The sequence below is a fragment of the Nicotiana tabacum genome, chromosome 2, assembly GCF_000715075.1.
Source record: "Nicotiana tabacum cultivar K326 chromosome 2, ASM71507v2, whole genome shotgun sequence".
Lineage (NCBI taxonomy): Eukaryota > Viridiplantae > Streptophyta > Magnoliopsida > Solanales > Solanaceae > Nicotiana > Nicotiana tabacum.
The window spans coordinates 8,889,161-8,908,298 of record NC_134081.1 but is presented as its reverse complement, the minus strand read 5'-3'; the positions used below and the strand labels follow the sequence as shown (position 1 = coordinate 8,908,298).

Sequence of the window (19,138 nt, the reverse complement as noted above, 5' to 3'; positions counted from 1 at the left end):
GAGACTAATAAGACACTTATACTTGAATAGTTGCAATTAAGACAGCAGTATTAACACACAGACAGGTTTATAAAATGAATGAAAATCACGAAAAAAATGTGATTTAAATTTTAATAAAGACAAAAAATATATTAGGTAATTTTGTATATCTTTAAGTCTTGATATTCGAAATTATTCGGTACTTATCTTACATATACCCGATGAGATATTCGATATGCGAACCTTTTGATTCGAACATATCATTGTCCAAAGAAGAAGGGGATGCACAAAAGAAATCGTAAAAGAAATAATATAAGTTTAGGAGGGATAATATATACATCAATCTTATTCTTATTTTGTAAAGGCAGATAAGTTAAACGCTCTCTCAATCACAGCAAAATCAGAATAGTTACAAAGAACTACTCAATTACATGAAAGAAAATTTCGTCAAATTTCACAAAGTCGGAAGTCTCATACCCAAGAGCCAAGTCCGCACTTGTAAATCTGCAAGTACCCCCCACCCACCTCCCTCACCCTCCAAAAAAAAAGAAACACCTTTCCCAAACTGCAAAATCTTCTGATTTGTACTCAAAAAGGTCAGCATCAATATTCAATATCATCATCAATAGTACATCATGACTTTTTCTTCTATCTTGTTTTCATCAATAAACAAGTTACTATTACATGTAACATTATTATTACTGCTAATTAGCTGCTTAATCTCCTCCAAACTACTATAATCTAATGGATTTTGTTGTTCAACATAACAACCATTTCCATTCATTGGCTTTCCTCCGCCTTCAATCAAGAACTTGGAATTACTCTGATCTTCATTACCAATAACCCCATTATAAATATAGCTATGAAAATCCAAATTTTCATACTCTGCACTCCCATCTGAAGAAGTTGTAGTAGTGGGACCCACATAATTACTTTCTTGAATTTGGAGTAGAGGGGAAGTACTAGCTGTAATGCCTGAAGTACAACTAGCAGCTGCAGCAGTGTTCAAGAAACTAGTTGATGGAATTGTAGGAATAGTTTCATAGCATGGAAAAGTATTGTTGTTGCTATATTTATAAGCTTCTAGTGTTGTTAATGTTGTTGAAGGAGAAGAATATGGTAAAATTTGTGGGTAATAATTATTATAACCAGTGGTTATTTGGTGTTGATTTTGATGAAATGGCCTGATTTTCTGAGATGAAGAGACAAATCCCATGAGTTTCTTTTTGAGCTTTGTGTTCCAGTAATTCTTGATATCATTGTCTGTCCTGCCTGGTAACTGGCCTGCTATTATTGACCACCTGCACTTGTTTTTAAATTTGGGATGTAGTTAATTTTCCATTACCATAAACATAAAAGGCTTATAACTACACTTCAATTCTTGAAAGTACTCATGCATGCAAGGCCATAAGCATATTTTTCCTTTTAATCTTTGCGGGATTATGTTTTTCTTTAGCCGGGAGTCTATCATAAACAGCTTCTCTATCTCAAAAAGGCCGGGATACGGTCTGGTTTGCGTATACACTACCCTCCACAGATCTCACTTGCAGAATTTCAGTGCGTATGTAGTTGTTGTTGTTGATAAGGGAGTTTTATAGATCTCTGATATAAACTTGACTTATTCAACAATTAAGGTTCTTAATACTGAATACATATAATAAACTTTTGGAATTATATGTAACAACAACTGTGCATCTGTCCCAGCCAACTTAGTATCGCGGTGTTCAGAATTTCGTAATTGTGAAAAAACAGTGTATATTTATGTTCCGTGCTGAAAACTGGGAACTCAGTTGAATCAACACAACATAGGCTCTAATGCTACTTGGTTTAGGTGGAAAAAAATTTGAAGGTCAAAAGTAGCAATTGGTCAAAGGGTATGATGGTTTTGAGTAAGTGAATAGATAAAGGAGAAGAAGATAGAACATGTATATATATATACCTGCTTCCAATGCTAGCATAAAGGCTACAAATGACTCTGTCTTCTTCATCTGAGAATTCTCCATGTTTAATGTTTGGTCTAAGATAGTTTAGCCATCTTAATCTGCAGCTTTTTCCACATCTTCTTAGCCCTAATCACAACCAATAATACAACAATTGAAAAAAGTATACAAGAAAAGCAAACCAAGAAACAAAATCAAGAAAAGACCAACATATCAAGATTTTAATATTTGTTTTCTGAAAAAATTAATGCAATTAAATAAAATATATGTACCAGCTTTTTGTGGAAGAGCAATCCAATTGCCTCCAGTGCCAGATTTCTCAATATAATCCTTTAATTTTGCATCTTCTTCAGGTGACCATGGCCCTTTCTTCACATTTGCTTTGTCACAACATGGAGCTCTTCCCATTCTTGATCTTACTTTAATTTCTTCCTTTTTCTCTCTCTCTCTCTATTTATTTCTCTCTCAAGGTTTTGAAATATGGTCTAAAGGGTGGTTTAGAGGACTGAAATTGGACAGCAATATATATTTATTAAGAGAGATACACAAGTCAAAGAACACACCTTAAATTTCAATTTTATCAGTTGTCCTACACTAGCTGAGTGATTAGACTAAGACGACCGAAGTTTCCACCATAAAATATTTTACTACTATATAACAGAAACAGAAATGGAAATTATATATATATCCATCGCTCTGTAAGGTTTACTTGGTCTTTCTTTCATTTTTGTTACTGTTTTTTTAAGACAGTGAAAGAATCCAAAGTCTGCCTAAGTAATGGCATACAATTCAGCAATTGAATATGATTGGTCATAGCCATATATAGGCTAACTCATAGGGTGCATCTATATTACTTATCAAATTTGAACCACCAAAAAAGTACAAAAAAAATCTAAATGCCCCCTCCTACACTAACGAAAGTTATTAGAAGTAATACTTTAATTTAGAGGAAATTTCATAAAGCAATACAGTTTAGTAACTAGTTATAATTCGTAGTTATTATTTTAATATTTACTATTCGTGGCAAATCATTCTTATCAAGTGTTTGTATTCACTGTATTCGCGCAATAAATATATCATGTGTCAACTGTATTTGTTCACGCAATTAATACAATATGTATTAAATGTATTCGTTCGTGCAACGAATACAATTAAGACAAAATACAGAAATACATAAGTATAATAATAAAATTTTATATTATTAATGCTCAAAACATAAACTCATTATTAATTAGCTGTAATACATGTGAGTGAACTTTCTAAATCAAAGATTTGGGTGGCAAAACTCAATATAGATAAATAAGAAATTGTCTTAAATTAGCAATCTTATCTAAGAAATTCATGTTTCCTTATTCAAGATAATGCAACAAGACCCTAGCTAGTTCTATCTATTGACAGCATAATCATTACAACTGGGCAGTTGGTATGCTAGTACTTTCCTATATGATTAGGTTGTTTCAATTTGACCGACTATTAGATTGACGGCTAAAAATAACAACAATAATAAGATAAAAAAGATGGAGATCAAAAGTCTCGTAAGTATTATCTTTTGGCACTAAATTAAGTGTACAATTAATCAGAAGCGGGCCCAGGATTCAACAGTCGAGGCCAACATGACATTCAATATAAGTTTATTATTATTCATAAAGATTCGGAGAACTATGCTAATATCTTACGATTTCTTAAAGACATTTACAAGTATACATATAATTTTTGGCGAAATTTTTAGATGTACCCCTCTAACTTATATTGTGTGTCGACCTCTGGAAATAACAATCATACAAATTCAACCTATTTACTAAGTCCTACTGTTTTCATAAGCTCTTCGTAATGACGTTATTATTCTAGTGGATAAAATTACGTTATTTTAATTGAGCAAAAAAAGTTTTATGACTTTAATGTTATGTTTTGTAAAATATACTAACTTTATTATTATAGTAAGTAAAACAAATATTAACTTTTTACTTTACTGAATAAAGTTTTGTAAATTTATCAATATAATTGAAAAAATTCAGTTATATATTTTAATGTGACAAAAAATACTTTTGTAACAGTAAATAAAGTTCTAAAATTATGTAACGACTCAGCTGGTTGTTCCGAGCAATTGCTTTCGGTTTCAGCAGTTTGAGGTCATGAGTAACTTTATATAGTGTATTATGACTTGCATGCATCACCGGCTCGGATTTTTGAGTGGTTCGGAAATGATTTTAAGGAGTGACTCTCGTTTGAGAAGCTCGAAGTTAAAAGAATTGACCAAAGTTTGAATTTTGAGTATTTGACCTCGAATCGGAGTTTCGATGGTTTCGGTAGGTCGGAATGGTGATTTTGGACTTGAGCGTATGCCCAGATTTGCATTTGGATATTTCTAAGAGGTTTCGACATCATTTGGCGAAAGTTTGAAATTTAAAGGTTTAGAATTTTCCTAAGTTTGACTCCGGCTTGACTTTAAGGCTATCGGGTTCGGATTTTGATTTCGGGACTTGGAATAGGTCCGTTTCGTCATACGAAACTTGCCTGCAAAATTCGGTGTCATTTGAGTTGATTTGATATGGTTCGAACGCTTGGTTGTGATTCTAGAAGTTCTTAAAGTTCATTGTGATTCTCATACGTTTTGGCGTCCGATTCATGCGTCTAAATGTTATTTTGGTATTTCGTTTGTGCGAGCGAGTTTGTGTTATATTTTTGGACTGGTGTGGGTGTTTGGTTTGAAGCCTCGGGGTCTCGGGTGAGTTTCGAATTGATTTTGTTAAATTATTGAGTGCTGGTACTAGTTCCATCGCATTTGCGATTTTTTGTCGTAAATGCAACTACCGCATTTGCGAGGTAGTCTTCGCATTTGCGAACCTGGGCTGCTAGGGAAGGGATCGCATTTTCGAAAAAATAATCGCTTTTGCGAAGTCTATAGAGTTCGCATTTACGAGCTCTGTATCACATTTGTATTGAATGCCTGAGCTGGGTAGGGTCGCTTTTGCGACAAACTGGTCGCTTTTGCTAAGACTTGTGTCTGCATTTTGCGACATTTTCTGTTGCATTTGTGAAGGCGTCAGAACTTTTCAAGCTTCGCTTTTGCGAGTTCCCATTTGCTAACCCAGTGTCGCAAGTGCGATATCTGCCGCCTGCTTATAGCTGTGTATTCCATAACTTAGTTTCATTTTATCATGTTTTGAACCTTAACCTCGATGGGAGGCGATTTTGTGAAAGTATTTCCATACCAAACCATTAGGTAAGTGCCTCTAATCAATTTTTTAATTGTATTTTATGATTATACATTAGATTTAACATCAATTCATGAGAATCTAAGGAAAACATTTAGGGAGTTTGTCAGAGTTTTGAAAAATAAAAATTTGGGATTTGAGAGTCGAATTGGACTCGAATTTGGAAACAAAATACGTATATGGACTCGTGGGGCTATGGGTAGTCAAGACCTACCCTTGGACCCGGGGTTTTGACCGGGCGAGATCAGGGTTGACTTTTTGTTGACTTTTTAGAAATTGTATAAAGATCATAACTTTGTTAATTGAAATTATTTTCTCTTGCATTGTTTGATGTATTTAAGTCATCTTTGGCTAGATTGAGCTGAGCGGAGGTGAATTTGTAAAAGAGAAAGCTAATTTGAGTATCGATTTGGCCGAATTGAGGTAAGTGTCTTGCCTAACTTTGTGTGGAGGAAAATACCCCATAGGATTCGAGTTGATTGTGCTAATTGTATTATGTGAAAGCCGTGTACGCAACGTGATGAGTGGGTATATATATGTGGTAGTTGACCGGTTTAGGTTATTTAGACTCTTTACATGCCTTTAAGTGAATTGTCATGACGTGTTATGTCTCTCATCGTTAATCTACTCTGATATATTTTATTTGACGTTGTTAGCACTCATTATACCTCTAACTCGATATTTTGCACTTATATGTTTTAGTTGAAGTTGTTGCCTTCCTTATTGTCTTGTGACCTCTTAATTGTTGCGTTCCTTCCATGACTTCGTGCTTATCTGTTACTTGTTTTAATTATTGTAATTGCACGCCTTAGTTGTCTCGTGCTTCATTTGTCCTGTTGCTTTTGTAATATTTGTTGGGTTCCTTGATTTTTACGTGATTCCTTCATTGTCGTGTACTCATACCCTATGATTGTAGAAATTCTTGTAAATTGAGTATTGGATTGTTGATATTATTGATTTATTTATGGATCGGGTTACACACCGCAATATGTAAAATAAGGGTGGATTGATGCGGTGAAATAAGGGAGGATTATGATATTGACTGTGATTATATGGTGAGATCGGATTGCGTACCATAACATATATTTAATTATTATTATTATTATTGATATTTACATGGTGGAATAAGGGAGGACAGTGTTATATGGTGGGATCGGGTTGCGGGCCGCAACATATATTTATTTATTGTTATTGATATTTAGATGTGGAATAAGGGAGGATAGTGTTGTACGGTGGAATCGGGTTGCGCGCCGCAACAATTTATGTGTTTTGTATTCCTTGTTGTATTGTATTGGCTTCGGTTACGAGACTTTGAGGATTAATATTTTTGGGTTTTATTGATTTTCGAGGATTGAGTTGTTTTTATTAGTTTACTGCTTTGCCGTCATTTCCTGTTTTCCTTCCTATTACTAGTATTTTGGTGAATTAATTTTCAAGATGAATTTGCTACGCTAGGTCATTATCTCATACCTTGTTGAGTTGTTAGTAACACAACGATTATAAATAAAATAATTAATAACATGCTTACCTTATGTGACTCTTAAGTTAAAACTCGTCGTTTCATTCGGTACCTTACTATTTTTAATAGTCGTCATATTTCACTTTAATCGATTTTTCAACTTAATCTCCTTACCTTATCTGATGTTTCTACTTTATTTAAAAAGGAAATGATATTATGTTTTAATTTATTAAATTCTGTATTCAAATCAGTAGCTTATCTGATGCCTTATTTTATTTGAAAATGTTATTCTCTTCACCCAAAATTTTTTCAAAATCAACTCAGTTCTCATTTACTTCCTGTTTGGTTCAGAAACTGCAATTTTACTTTATTATATATGAATAGATCCCTCGAATATTATTTATAGCATTTGACATAGATACTATGTATCTGGTAGCACGTGAATTTTGTCGTGCGAAGTGATATAGAAAATGTGATCATAAAGTGCCATGTGTGTTAAATGTTTGAAAGTTGTGATTTATGATCTGAAATTACGAAAAGTGGGGTTGTTGAAATTCGTGTATTAAGAATAATTTGATTGGTTGAATCGTCATCGTTTTCCCCACTTGAACACATTCATACTTCATCCATACCCCGACTATGTTATTGCTTAATTACTTGGTTGTTTCTCATTGTCATTCGTGTTCCCCTTATCTTCATTGTTGATTGTAATTTAAATTCTTTCTGCTATTGGCCTTGCATTGATGTTCCTTCCTTGTTAGCTTTATGTCATATACTGCACAGGTTTACATGTCCGGTAGGTGTTTTGACCTGGCCTCATCATTACTCTACTGAGGTTAGGCTTGATACTTACCGGGTACCACTATGGTGTACTCATGCTACGCTTCTACATATTTTTGTGCAAAATCGGGTACTTCGAATCGAGTTGGTTCCGAGACTTATGCCTGTGCAGCCAGAGACTTCAAGGTACACCTGCTGAATGTTCGCAGGCTCCGAAGTCACCTTTTGTTGTATTTTATTTCCAATGTTTCGTATTATTTCGGGAAAGTGATGTATTGTTATTTCTAGTGGCTCTAAGAAAAACTTATGACTCGTACTACCGGTTTTGGAGTACTGTATCATGTTGAGATTATTGGCTTATATCGAAATTTGCAGTTCATATTATATAGGTGTTTAGTAGAATCTGTTATCATTTCGGTAGGTGTTAGGTTTACCTAGTCTTAAAAATTAGATGCCATCACGACATTCTACGAAGAAAAATTTGGATCGTGACAAATTAACACAGTAAAAGTATGCTAACAGAGTAAGAATTTCTTTAAATATAAGTTAAGACCTACAAATGTTATGGCTAATTTTTGTTGTATAGATAGTGATGTAGAGAGATAGGTAGCCATGTGCTAATTGCTACTCCTATCTCAAAAGTCATTTACACACAATTAAAGAGGATGTTGAATTTATATTCAACAGTACCCATCCCCCTCCCCCAACCGCCCATTCCACCCCCTCCCCGGGACCCACATTTACCTCCCCCCTTATCCTTCAAATTCCCACTTCATCACTTCCCAAAAAGGGGAAATTATTGGTGTACTTTTGTTAATTAGTGACTCAAGAATCAGTCAAATTGAACCAAGAAAAAGTCACAATGCTCCAAATTAGAAGTTTTATTGTGTATTTCAAATAATGTGAATTGTAGTAGCAGAGCGTATCTGTTCCCCCGAGGACAAAAACCTAGTCTCTCTTCTAATGTATGACTTTACAAATTAACAAGAGTACTTAAACTATCTTCTAATGGTCTCTCCTGTTTAGTAGTAATCAACATACACTAGGAATCAAATTGATTAAATGTCAACACAATAACGATATACGAAGTATTTTGTGAAAAATTAAATTATACCACTATTATCACCAAGATAAAGTTGAAGTTTCGTGAGCCTGAAAAGTTCATCATTTTTTTATAATCGTGGTGTTCGGGACTTGTGTTCATCTTGACTAATTTTACGGGATATCTGTCATCTCCCACCAACACATATATCGAGTAACTTTGTCCATCAAATCCTGAACAAATAAAAAGAAATCACCTAATATTTTTTCCTTCTATGAAATTTTAACCTGAGGCCTTACGGGTCTGAAATCTCGTCAATGACCAAGTCATTTCGACATTAGATGGAACTATATGTGATTTGAATGTCACATTTGCTACCGTAAGTGTAGAAACGTTGGCGACTTTGGCTCCTATAGTCAAAGAAATCACATAAAAGGGGAAAAGTAAAACAAATACAAGTGAAAGGGTTTAAATAGCCTTTAAGATTTAGAAAGAATCAAATTGTCCACATATAAATAATAATAATAATCTAATAAGCCTTATTTGAATATCTTTTCTTAAACAAGTTAGCATGTAGCCATCAATCAATGTCTATGTGAAAATTATAAACCTCAAGCTCTGAACGTTCACTGTAGTATTACAAATTATGCTTTTTATTTAACTTCACATGAGCCATTAGAATAAGTTTAAAATGACATACTCTATTGATCAAGAAAAGAAATATATAGGAAAAACGTTATATAACAAGGACATGAAATGTGTGTTTAGTGCCTAGGTTGTATCCCAAAAAGTCCAATACTCATTATTTAACCAAACAAACTTAATCAAAAATTCAAGACAAAAGCTAGGCGTGTACATTTAATTGGGCTATGCATGAGTTTAACTTCTATGGATTAATATTGTGAAACAAGTCATCTTATAATAAGGTATTTATATGTAAAAAGTTTTTATAAGTATAATTGATAATTAATTTAATAAAATAATAACTAACCTACTATTAGAGCTTAAAATTCACGAATATTGTAAAAATTTTGCTAGTCAATATATATATAACTTAAATCTTAGGCAAATAGTGAAATGAAGTGCCTCTTTAAAAATAGTTTCGTCCACCCCTCCCCACCCCCAACAAGCAAAAAGAAAAACTTCACCTAATGCATACACCAAGAATAGTAATTTAAATTTAGGAGTCATATGTAAATAAATAAAAAGATTATATTAACTTGGTACCCTTTTTTTGTTAATTATAGAGTTGAATGTGCCAAAATTTTGATTGGACAAAAGATACTGCCAAGACTTGCATGGAAAAGAAAGAGCAGCGATTTGACTTAGAATAGACTATTTAGGAGATAATACTCTTTATGGGACCATTAGATTTGAATTAGACACCATTTAAGATTATATTAGGATAATGTCACTTATAAATTTATTTTTAAAAAATTGTGCCAGTGCAATGACTTTTTCTAAATTATAGTGTGGTCCAACTATAATTTTGTAGATCACAAATTTAGAAAAGAGAAATCTCGAGGGAGGGGTCCCATCAATAAGTATATAATAAAAATATTGACATTTATTAGGATTGGAGCTTAATTCTGACCTCCTCCATTTTGTACTGCTAATAATTTTTCTTAGCAAATGTTGTTGCTACTTGCTACTATAGGACCATTTTGAAAAGCTTCAAACACTGTGTATGACTCTGATTTATTTATTTATTTATAATTAATCAAATCTTTCGTGCGATAAAGATAGAGAAATATAAATTAGTCAACAAATTAATCGGTGGAGGTCAAAATATCATGATCTTTTTTGGGTTTTATTTTTCAAATTTATTTTTGAACATTTCGTGTAAAATTTGAATATTGGATTGAGAATGCTACGGTTGATCATCCAACTAGTACGGACTTTATCTACTATGATTAATTATTCATCTCATTACATTTATTTTCTTATTAATTTTGCATATGTATTGGACTTGAACAAGCTAAGTTGGTTAGAGTTATTTTACCTAACAAAATATTAGTAATAAATGTACTCTTTTTAATCTTTTTTACATCTAATGAATGTTTTGTACTCATAAACCAACTTATACCAACTTTTAGTTTAAGTGTTTTTCCATTCATAACGGATCTTATCTTGTCACTTAATTTTTTTACTCTTTAGTAATATATATAATTATCACAAGTCAAACTTTTCTATCTTGTTTTAACCAACTCAAGATATAATGCTATGTTAGGATTTCATTCATGGAAAATTTTCCCCTCTTAGTTGACAAATTTTTGATTCTTTTAAAATAAAATTTGAAGGATACACTCCTTTGGAAATTAAAGGTTAAAAAATTTTAAGTTGCAAAAAAAATTGGTCAAAAGATTCATAAACGATGAATCTTAATTAGGTCATTATAAAATCTTAGTGATGAATGCAAAATCATGCTATTATCACAATTCATGTGCACACATACGCAATATACACGTAAACTTAGGATATGCTATTTAATCATCTCGTAACGACCATTTTATTTAGTCATCTTTTAAGACGAAGTAATATACATGCATAATTACGTTTAGTAGCGGAACTACATTCAGTGAAGGATAGTTAATTTAACATCTTTCATTGAATAATTATATCGGGTGCATAAGCTAAATATTACTTTTTATTCATATATATTCAAATTTTAAATATTTTTAACGAAATTTCTTTATTTCACCGCTGATAACGTTGTATGCTTCCCATATTATAAGTATATGTACAACTAATTCGTTCCATGCAACGAATGTAAGTACAAATATCGTGTTTTGCAACCCAAGTTCAACCATAGGAATAATTAAAAACACGTCTACAACATTAATAATATGCATCACCATATATATATTATGGTCATATTCGTATCATATTCAAACTGTACTGACTCTTTATCTTTTCTTACCTGGAGGGGGGGGGGGGGGTATTGTCTTCTTCTTTGCTATGGAATCTTGAATTGAAAAATGAAATGATAAAAGAAACAAATGAAATATTAATAAGGAGCTGGAAGCTTCCCTACCAAAGAACAAACTACATGTTACGTGTGGAGTTACGTTAAGATTAACGTACGTAGTCAATCTATATTTACTATTTAATGTTTGAAGTATATCAAATTTGACTTTGGTTCTTTTTTACTTTATTCATTTCAATTTCTTTTTAATGCGTTTAAGAGGGGAGAAAAATCATAAATAGCCTGATTTACAATTGATAATTGAAAATTAGTCACAGTTTCAAAAGTAATCGAAATTTAGCCACTTTTTTATATAAAGATAAAATCTGAACAAAAGCACTCTTAAAAATCCGAAAAAAATCCAGCATAATATATGCTAGAGTTCGAATTTTTTACATATGAGATTCCAACATAATATGCTGGAATTCTATAATGTGTTGGAGTTCCAACATAATATGCTAGAAGTTTATACTAAGGAGCTCTATAATCCAACATATTATGTTGAAACTTTTCGTGTTTCACCTAGGGTATTTTTGTCCAGATTTTATTTTCGCATAAAATAGTGGCTATTTTTCATTGACTTTGCAAACGATAGCTAATTTTTCGATTATCAATCCAAAAACTGACTAGCTCATGCTATTTTCACTTTTAAGAGCCTATTTGTTTCTCTTTATAATATATGGACGCACTTAGCTTATATTATCATGGTTGTGTTCATAGGTATTATTAGGTCGTATTTTCAACCAGAAAGTGTAGGACAAATTTTGGTAGAAGGTAGTTGACATTTAGATGTAGGAGAAAGCCATATGTGAATTAAGAAAACATTTACCAAATTGAATAATGTGAAACCTAGCTACTTATGCTTGAAAATGGTGTTCCTTAAAGAAGAAAACAATACTTGCACAAACACACACATAGGAGAGAAGGATATGGGAAGCTAATCCTTTAAAAAAATAATTTAGTAATTTTATATAAAGTAGTGGCAAATACACCTAAAAGGTTATAACAAAGTCCTCTCTCGTGATAATAACGTTAATCTTTAATATTATTTAATAGTTTTGGCTTCATTCAAAATTCAACGGCCATTGACATTATATTTAGTTTCTAGAACATTTCTCATAATAGTGTTTCATTGTTTATTAGAAGATTAAGTTGATAACAACTTTTAGGTATGCATTGTGGACAATCGATTATGTAAATAGGACTAAAAGAAATATGGACGAAAATGTGAAAACCAATATGATATTTTATTTTTGAAAAAGGAAAAATTCCATAGGAAACCAATAATAAATTTCTCATATTTGTCACCAAGTTGTCGTTTACCAATACAAAAAAAGTTACTATCTCATGGTGGGTTTTATCAATTACTTTTATAAACCTAATAAAATTGTGTAAAATTTGTATGAATTAAAATGTGCCCTCTGACAATTAAATTCGGAGGTTAGCTTGGAAATACCATCAATCATTTATCATTATAGATTAATTCAAGTTTCAATTTCATTTCCACTTCTCACGGTGGTTGGGTTTAAGAGTCAATTTAATAAGGAAAAATGACATGAAAAAATAATAGCCAAAAAAAATCTATAAAAAGTGTATATTTTTTGTATCTATATACATTATGTATGTTATATATAAAAATTATACAAGTTTTATACATTGTTTCGGCTATCAAATGTAAATAGTTTCTGACGCGGGCTAAAAGTGATAATACTATTCAATAACCACTTAATATGGCCCAATTGTGATTGGGCTCACAATATATGACCTATATTTGGGCCTGGGCTATACCAGATTGTCCTTACTACTTCGAAGGGATTGGTAGGGTGGGGCAAGTGCACAAATAGCCATTCTCAGGGATATTATTTAGAGATTAGCCGGTACTTATTTTATTCCGAGATTTTAAACTAAAAATGTTAATTCCAGAACAATTTAAGACATTTTGTCCCAAAGTTTTGAACTGAAAAACTGAAATTCAGGACGCATTAACTAACTCTTAAATAACAACCCTTTAAAGTGGCTACCTGATGTTATTTCTACCTGGTAGGGTAGTCAAACATAAAATGGAATGGTCAAAATAACACGGGCTTACTGGTTTTTCAACAGGTAATTGAAAAATAGTCAGTGTTTGTAAAGTAATTAAAAAATAATAACTACAGTATTAAATAAAATTTGGACAAAAATATCATTAACTGAAATACAGAAAAAATCCAACATAATATGCTCGAAATCTATAAAATAATGTGGAAGACGTAAATACACAGTAAAATCAATCGAAAATGAACATGGTGAACTAAATTAATAGCGAGGCATACAAGCGAGATTAAAAACTACAAAGGCAAAGTACAATTTCAGTCGTTAGGTATAGCAAAGAGAAATGATTATAACTTTTGTATATGAAATTTTACACAATAACTTACAAAAGTTGATAAGCTATGTGTTAAAGTGGGAAAAAACCAATTTAATAGCACTAAAGTTTTCCACACAGTGTTAATAAATCGAAAGAGAAAGGATAACAACGTTTTCAATTCATTTCGTACAAATAGACAAATCATAATTGTGTGGAAAGAAAAAGAAACTGCATTCCCAGAATTATGTGGAAAGCAATCCAATAAAGACATTGTCTGTTTATAATATTCAGTTTTGCTTCATAACTCAAAATTCCCAAATTTTCAAATGCTGCAAAACTCATATGGCTACTCTCTTCCACTTTCCCAAAGTATTCTTTTCTCCTCTCCCGACTTCTCTCTGCTGCACAGGTCATCATTACCTTCTTGTTTACCGTTCAAAACCTGCAATTTGTGCTTCAATTAAAAAACCCAGGTTCCTTCTCATTACCCTTTTGACTTCTCCCTTTTCTGGTGTTTTTTTCTACGTTTCTTGAGTGTAAAATGGTTGTAGTTTGGTAGTTAATTTGGTTCTTGATACTGATACTGCGTTTATTGTTTGGTTTGTTGTACTGAGCTTTTTAGCTCATAGTGTTTCTGAATGCACTAATGTGATGCTTTTTCTTAAAAAAAAAAGTGCTTCAATAAAAAAATTCAGGTTCTTTTTCATTACCCTTTTGGCTATATACTATGTTTGTGGTGTAAGATTAATTATGTGCTACCATAGCAGAGATTAAGATACAATTATATAGACATATGAACATAATCTTGTGTTAGGGTTAGATACACATACCATTCCACTCCATTGATTTAGCAGCGATATCAAACCACGGTTAAGCCTGGTACCTGTTGCTGGTGGGAGGTAGTTGGTATCCCATGAAATTAGTCGAGGTGCGTGCAAGCTTGCCCGGACACCATGATTATAAAAAAAAGTAACAATCTCACAGTCCGGAGAATACGACTGATGGGACGTCAACTGCCATACTACGTATTCAAGAATAAATACACTAGAGTTTTTGTGATAGCTAGGGAAATGGGGGTTGGCCTCTATTTATAGAGTGTGCCTACCCATCACAGACCAATAGCTATTGCGCCTTGCTAATCCACACACATAATAAAATACTAATCAGGCCTTTTATTTAATCTACCACTTGGACCACGTCACTATCCTTTCAGGTTATAACCAATTAACATAACTCCAAATTCCAGTGGTTCATGACACATACTATGTTTGTAGTTTGGTTCTTGGTACTGGTACTATGCTTGTAGTTTGGTTCTTGATACTGATACTGTGCTTGTAGTTGGGTTCTTGATACTGACCTTTTTAGTTGTGATAGACTTTTAATGCACTAATGTGAGTGCTTTTTCTTCAAATCTAGGTTATTTTTGCTTCAATGGAAATTACAGTTCCGTTTTCATCAACCATTTAACTGTATGTTGGTTTTATCTACGTTTCTTGTTTGCTGGTATGTTTGTGGTTTGGTTCTTGTGACTGACTTTTTTAGCTTTTGAAATTTTTTTGAATGCACTAATGTGAGTGGTTTTATTGAAATTATGCCTCAAGAATAAATTCAGGTTTTTTTTCATCACCCATTTGGCTGTACTTTAGTTTTATCTACGTTTCTTAATTGTACTGTGTCTAGCATTTGGTTCTCGATACTAACTTATTAGCTATGAGAATCTTGGTTTCAGTAATGTGAGTACTTTTCCTGAAATTGTGCTTTAATAACAAATTCAGCTTCCTTTTCATGACCCATTTGGATGCATTTTAGTTTTCTCTACGTTTCTTAATTGTATTGGGTTTAAAGCTTGGTTCTTTATGCTGACTTATTAACTATGAGAATCTTGGTTGCACTAATTTGAGTAGTTTTCTTGCAATCTTGGGTTCTTGTTCTTACTTAGATGGGTGCTTGGCGTTCTTTTTCTTGTTTTTGGTGGGTATAGTGCAAGCCGGAAGGTGAAAAGCAATGTTGATCTCTGCAACGACATCAGGGAATTTTTATCTTCTGTTGGACTTCCCGAGGATCATGTACCCACCATGAAGGAGCTGTCACAGCACGGAAGGTGTGATTTGAATGCCATTTATGTTCTTGATTTCATTTTCCAGTTTTGTTTCATTTTGCAGCTTTAAGGTAAATTCGTACTGTTAAAGGATTTGAAGCTATTTGCTAAAAGATGTATGTGTACATGAATGGACTTAATTCATGCCAAATATCTAACTAAAGGTTAGCAGTGAAAAAGAACTTCTCTTACTATGGATATACTATATAGCAACTAGGTTAAATGAAATAGGACAAATGGAGTTATTTGTATTGGAGCTAGTAGCTACTTCTAGCTTTTCTTTTTGAGTTGGAGCACAGGAGAAATAAGGTGCCAACTGGTTTTTCCTTTAGGATAGGTCTTCTCTAGGATCTTACATGTTAACATGACCTGGTAATTAAGAAAGATTTTCTGGCACAATCAAATTTTTCGCTTTAAATGAATCGATTTCATGAATTATCCGCATAAATTCTTATCCATTGTTCTTGCATTTGTTACTCCTACCCATGTTTTAGCAAAGTGCATGCATATGGAAAAGGTGAAATTCTATCAAGCTTGTCTGGAGAATGTAGATATCTGGAGTATTTTTTTAATGTTTACTTCAATAAGTGAATGCATTAGTGTAGCATATAAAGGTGCCATTGGACAAGATGCATGGAATGACGATAAAAAGTTTTAGATTTAGAATCATTTCCGCGTTTGTGTCTGTTGCCCTCATCCTTGGTTCCTGATCATATTGAATAAGGGCAGAGGCCACAAGGATTTTACCTCTACCATTATTCATATAATCATAGGTGGGACCCATGGTTGTGAACCAGTGAAGCAGTTCTCAAGTTAGGTTTCAAAATTCAGCTTCCAAAATCCAAATACCCTTTTTCAACTTTAATTTCAAATACCCTTTTTTTGCCTTCAAATTTCAACCAATTCATGTCTAAATGCTCTTGAATTTCCGTACATGTGCACAAGTTTCTACTTAGCTTTCACTTTGCATTACAAGAGTTTGTCATGGTGTAGAAATGTTGTTAGACTATGACTTGGACCTTGTGAAAGTTGCTTGCTGGATACAAACTCTTTTGTTCCAATGTACAAATGAAGCTAAAGAGGTGAAATTGCACAAAGATGGTGCACTATGGTATGTGAGAGTGTATAAGATCATTGTGAGATTGTTAGGCTTAGACTTAGTATAATACATACATGTATAGTTGTGCACTTTCTAAAGTTTCAGGGATTAATCATTAATGTAATATATAGATTGTGAAGTGTGCTATAAAATAATTCAGGCATGTGTGTTGAGTATTATAAGTTAGTTTCCAGTGGTACTCATTGGGATAGACGAATAGTTATTTGTTTCATTGAGTAACACAAAATTTGCTTCAGTTAAGCATTATGCATCGATAATCGAGGACATGATTAGATTGGTGGTTATCTAGATACAGATAGGAACAGTCACTTTCTAGTGGGTTCTCCACTGCATGTTACTATTTTTTAGTGTCTTCAAAGAGAAAGAAACAAAATGTCGTTTTGAGATCTAGCTTAGAAGCAGAATCAGGCGACGATGGCAATTTACAATCAAATATTGATCAATACAATTACTAAAGAACTAAATTTTGAGGAGGCTACCATATGGAACTTCTTAATGATAATCAGCCGCACTTTAAGTTGCACCAAATCCAATGTTTCATGGGAACCAAGCACATAAAAATTATAGAAAAGATATCGTCAGGAGATATTGACACTAAATTTGTAAAGTCAAAGGATTAGTGTTGCAAATTATTCACCAAGTACTTTGTCTATTCACGAATCAATTATATATGTTGCAAGCTTGACACATACGAGATGTATGTACTGTCACACCCCTTTTTAACCCCAAGATATATATTTTATGGATTGTGGGTTAAAGAGTTTTTCCGATTGAAGTAACAATTTTGAAATAGGGATTATTTTATTGTTCAGAGTCGCCACTTGGAATTGATTTTTTTTCCGGTGTTCCAAGTCACCATTTATTTGAATCCCTAGTTAAATGAAGGTTCGACTCTATTTTTATCGGTCTGCGAAAACAAAGTTCGAGTAAGGAATTTTGTTCACCGGGGAGAAGGTGTAAGGCATTCCCCGAGCCCCGTGGTTCTAGCACGGTCGCTTTATTGACTTAAACTTGGCTTGAATTAATTTTGGACAAACTGTGATTTATAAGATTTTCATATTTTTTTCTATGTCTGCTTTTATTGCTTGATTATTAAAATTATTAAAGAATGACTTGGATAATATTAAATGGTCCTAACCGCACCACGCAAGCGAATGTGCGACCAAGACGAAAAACATTATAGCGCGCCTATTGTTTATCTGCAGTTTAAATACTAAGTTACATAGTTAATTAAGCTACATAATTTAGAAGGAAATATGACAAATTGAAAATTATTTGAAAAGCTGATAATTGGAAATTTGGACCAGCTTTGTTTATTGGGTTTAAAATGGCATTGGGCCACTTTCTTTGTTATTGGGGCTGCTGGGCCAATTTTGGTGCATTTACACTGCTGGCCCATTTTGGACAACTTTAACATTGGGCCAGCCCTTAACTTGTTGTAGTTGGGCCTCCAGAAACTTAGGTTTTGGCCCAGGATACTTTGAAATTGGGGTTTGCATAGACAGCCACCTGAAGGCCAGATTATTGACCCAACCAATTTTACTATAGCCATTTCTACCACGTCATGATTGCATAAACAACCACTTTACTAAACAACCACTTTTATCTTAATTAAGATCTAAATCAGAGTGGCAGGCCAAAAATCCAGCACTAATCAATTTTCAATACTTTAAACATAAAGCATTCAAAACTAACCTCTATAAACATACAAAAAAAATAAAAATGGTTTCAACTACCCATGTAAAAGAAAGTTAATGTTAACTGACTTCTACTCTTCTAGCACTTATCACAATCATAATATTTATTCTTAGACAAAATTGAACATATTCATGTTCCAACAATCCAAACTAAATTCAAATCTTTATTACTTCTGAAAGTATCTGCAATACAAAGTAAAAAAAAAATAAATACATGGATCGCAGAATTGTAAAAATACAACTGTAGAATGAGCAAGAATAGAGTAAAAAACAGCAGCAGAAATGGCTTTAAAACATCCCAGAAAACCAACAAAGATGCTTGAAACTAATGGCTAAACAACTTCACAAATTGCCTGAAGGGTCTTTCTATTTTTCTCAAAGGTTTTGCACTCTAAGAGACTCACAATTTTCACCTACTAAAGATGATTTTATTGAAAGTTCTCTCAAAATTCTCTCCTTTTTTTTAGTCAGTAGAGATCCCCCTGCTACTCTAAAA

General features: G+C 32.8%; 2 protein-coding genes across 3 annotated transcripts in view; one reads left to right on the top strand and one right to left on the bottom strand.

The window, feature by feature from the left end:
* Positions 1–560: 560 nt before the first annotated feature.
* On the bottom strand, positions 561–2,418 carry LOC107813213 (transcription factor RAX2-like). The gene is given in 3 exon segments (NM_001325904.1): positions 561–1,280; positions 1,919–2,048; positions 2,192–2,418. Coding segments are annotated over 3 exon segments (945 nt in total). The 5' UTR covers positions 2,328–2,418; the 3' UTR covers positions 561–601.
* An 11,523-nt stretch (positions 2,419–13,941) lies between these two features.
* LOC107786631 (protein PTST homolog 3, chloroplastic) overlaps positions 13,942–19,138 on the top strand; it is a 30,553-nt gene continuing 25,356 nt past the window's right edge. Inside the window, exons 1-2 of one of the 2 annotated variants that reach the window (XM_075230386.1) lie at positions 13,942–14,200; positions 15,667–15,828. In XM_075230386.1, the coding sequence (XP_075086487.1) occupies positions 14,070–14,200; positions 15,667–15,828 (293 nt within the window). In that variant the 5' untranslated portion in view covers positions 13,942–14,069. The remainder of the gene's footprint in view (positions 14,201–15,666; positions 15,829–19,138) is intronic. The other variant, XM_075230390.1, reaches the window with a different exon arrangement.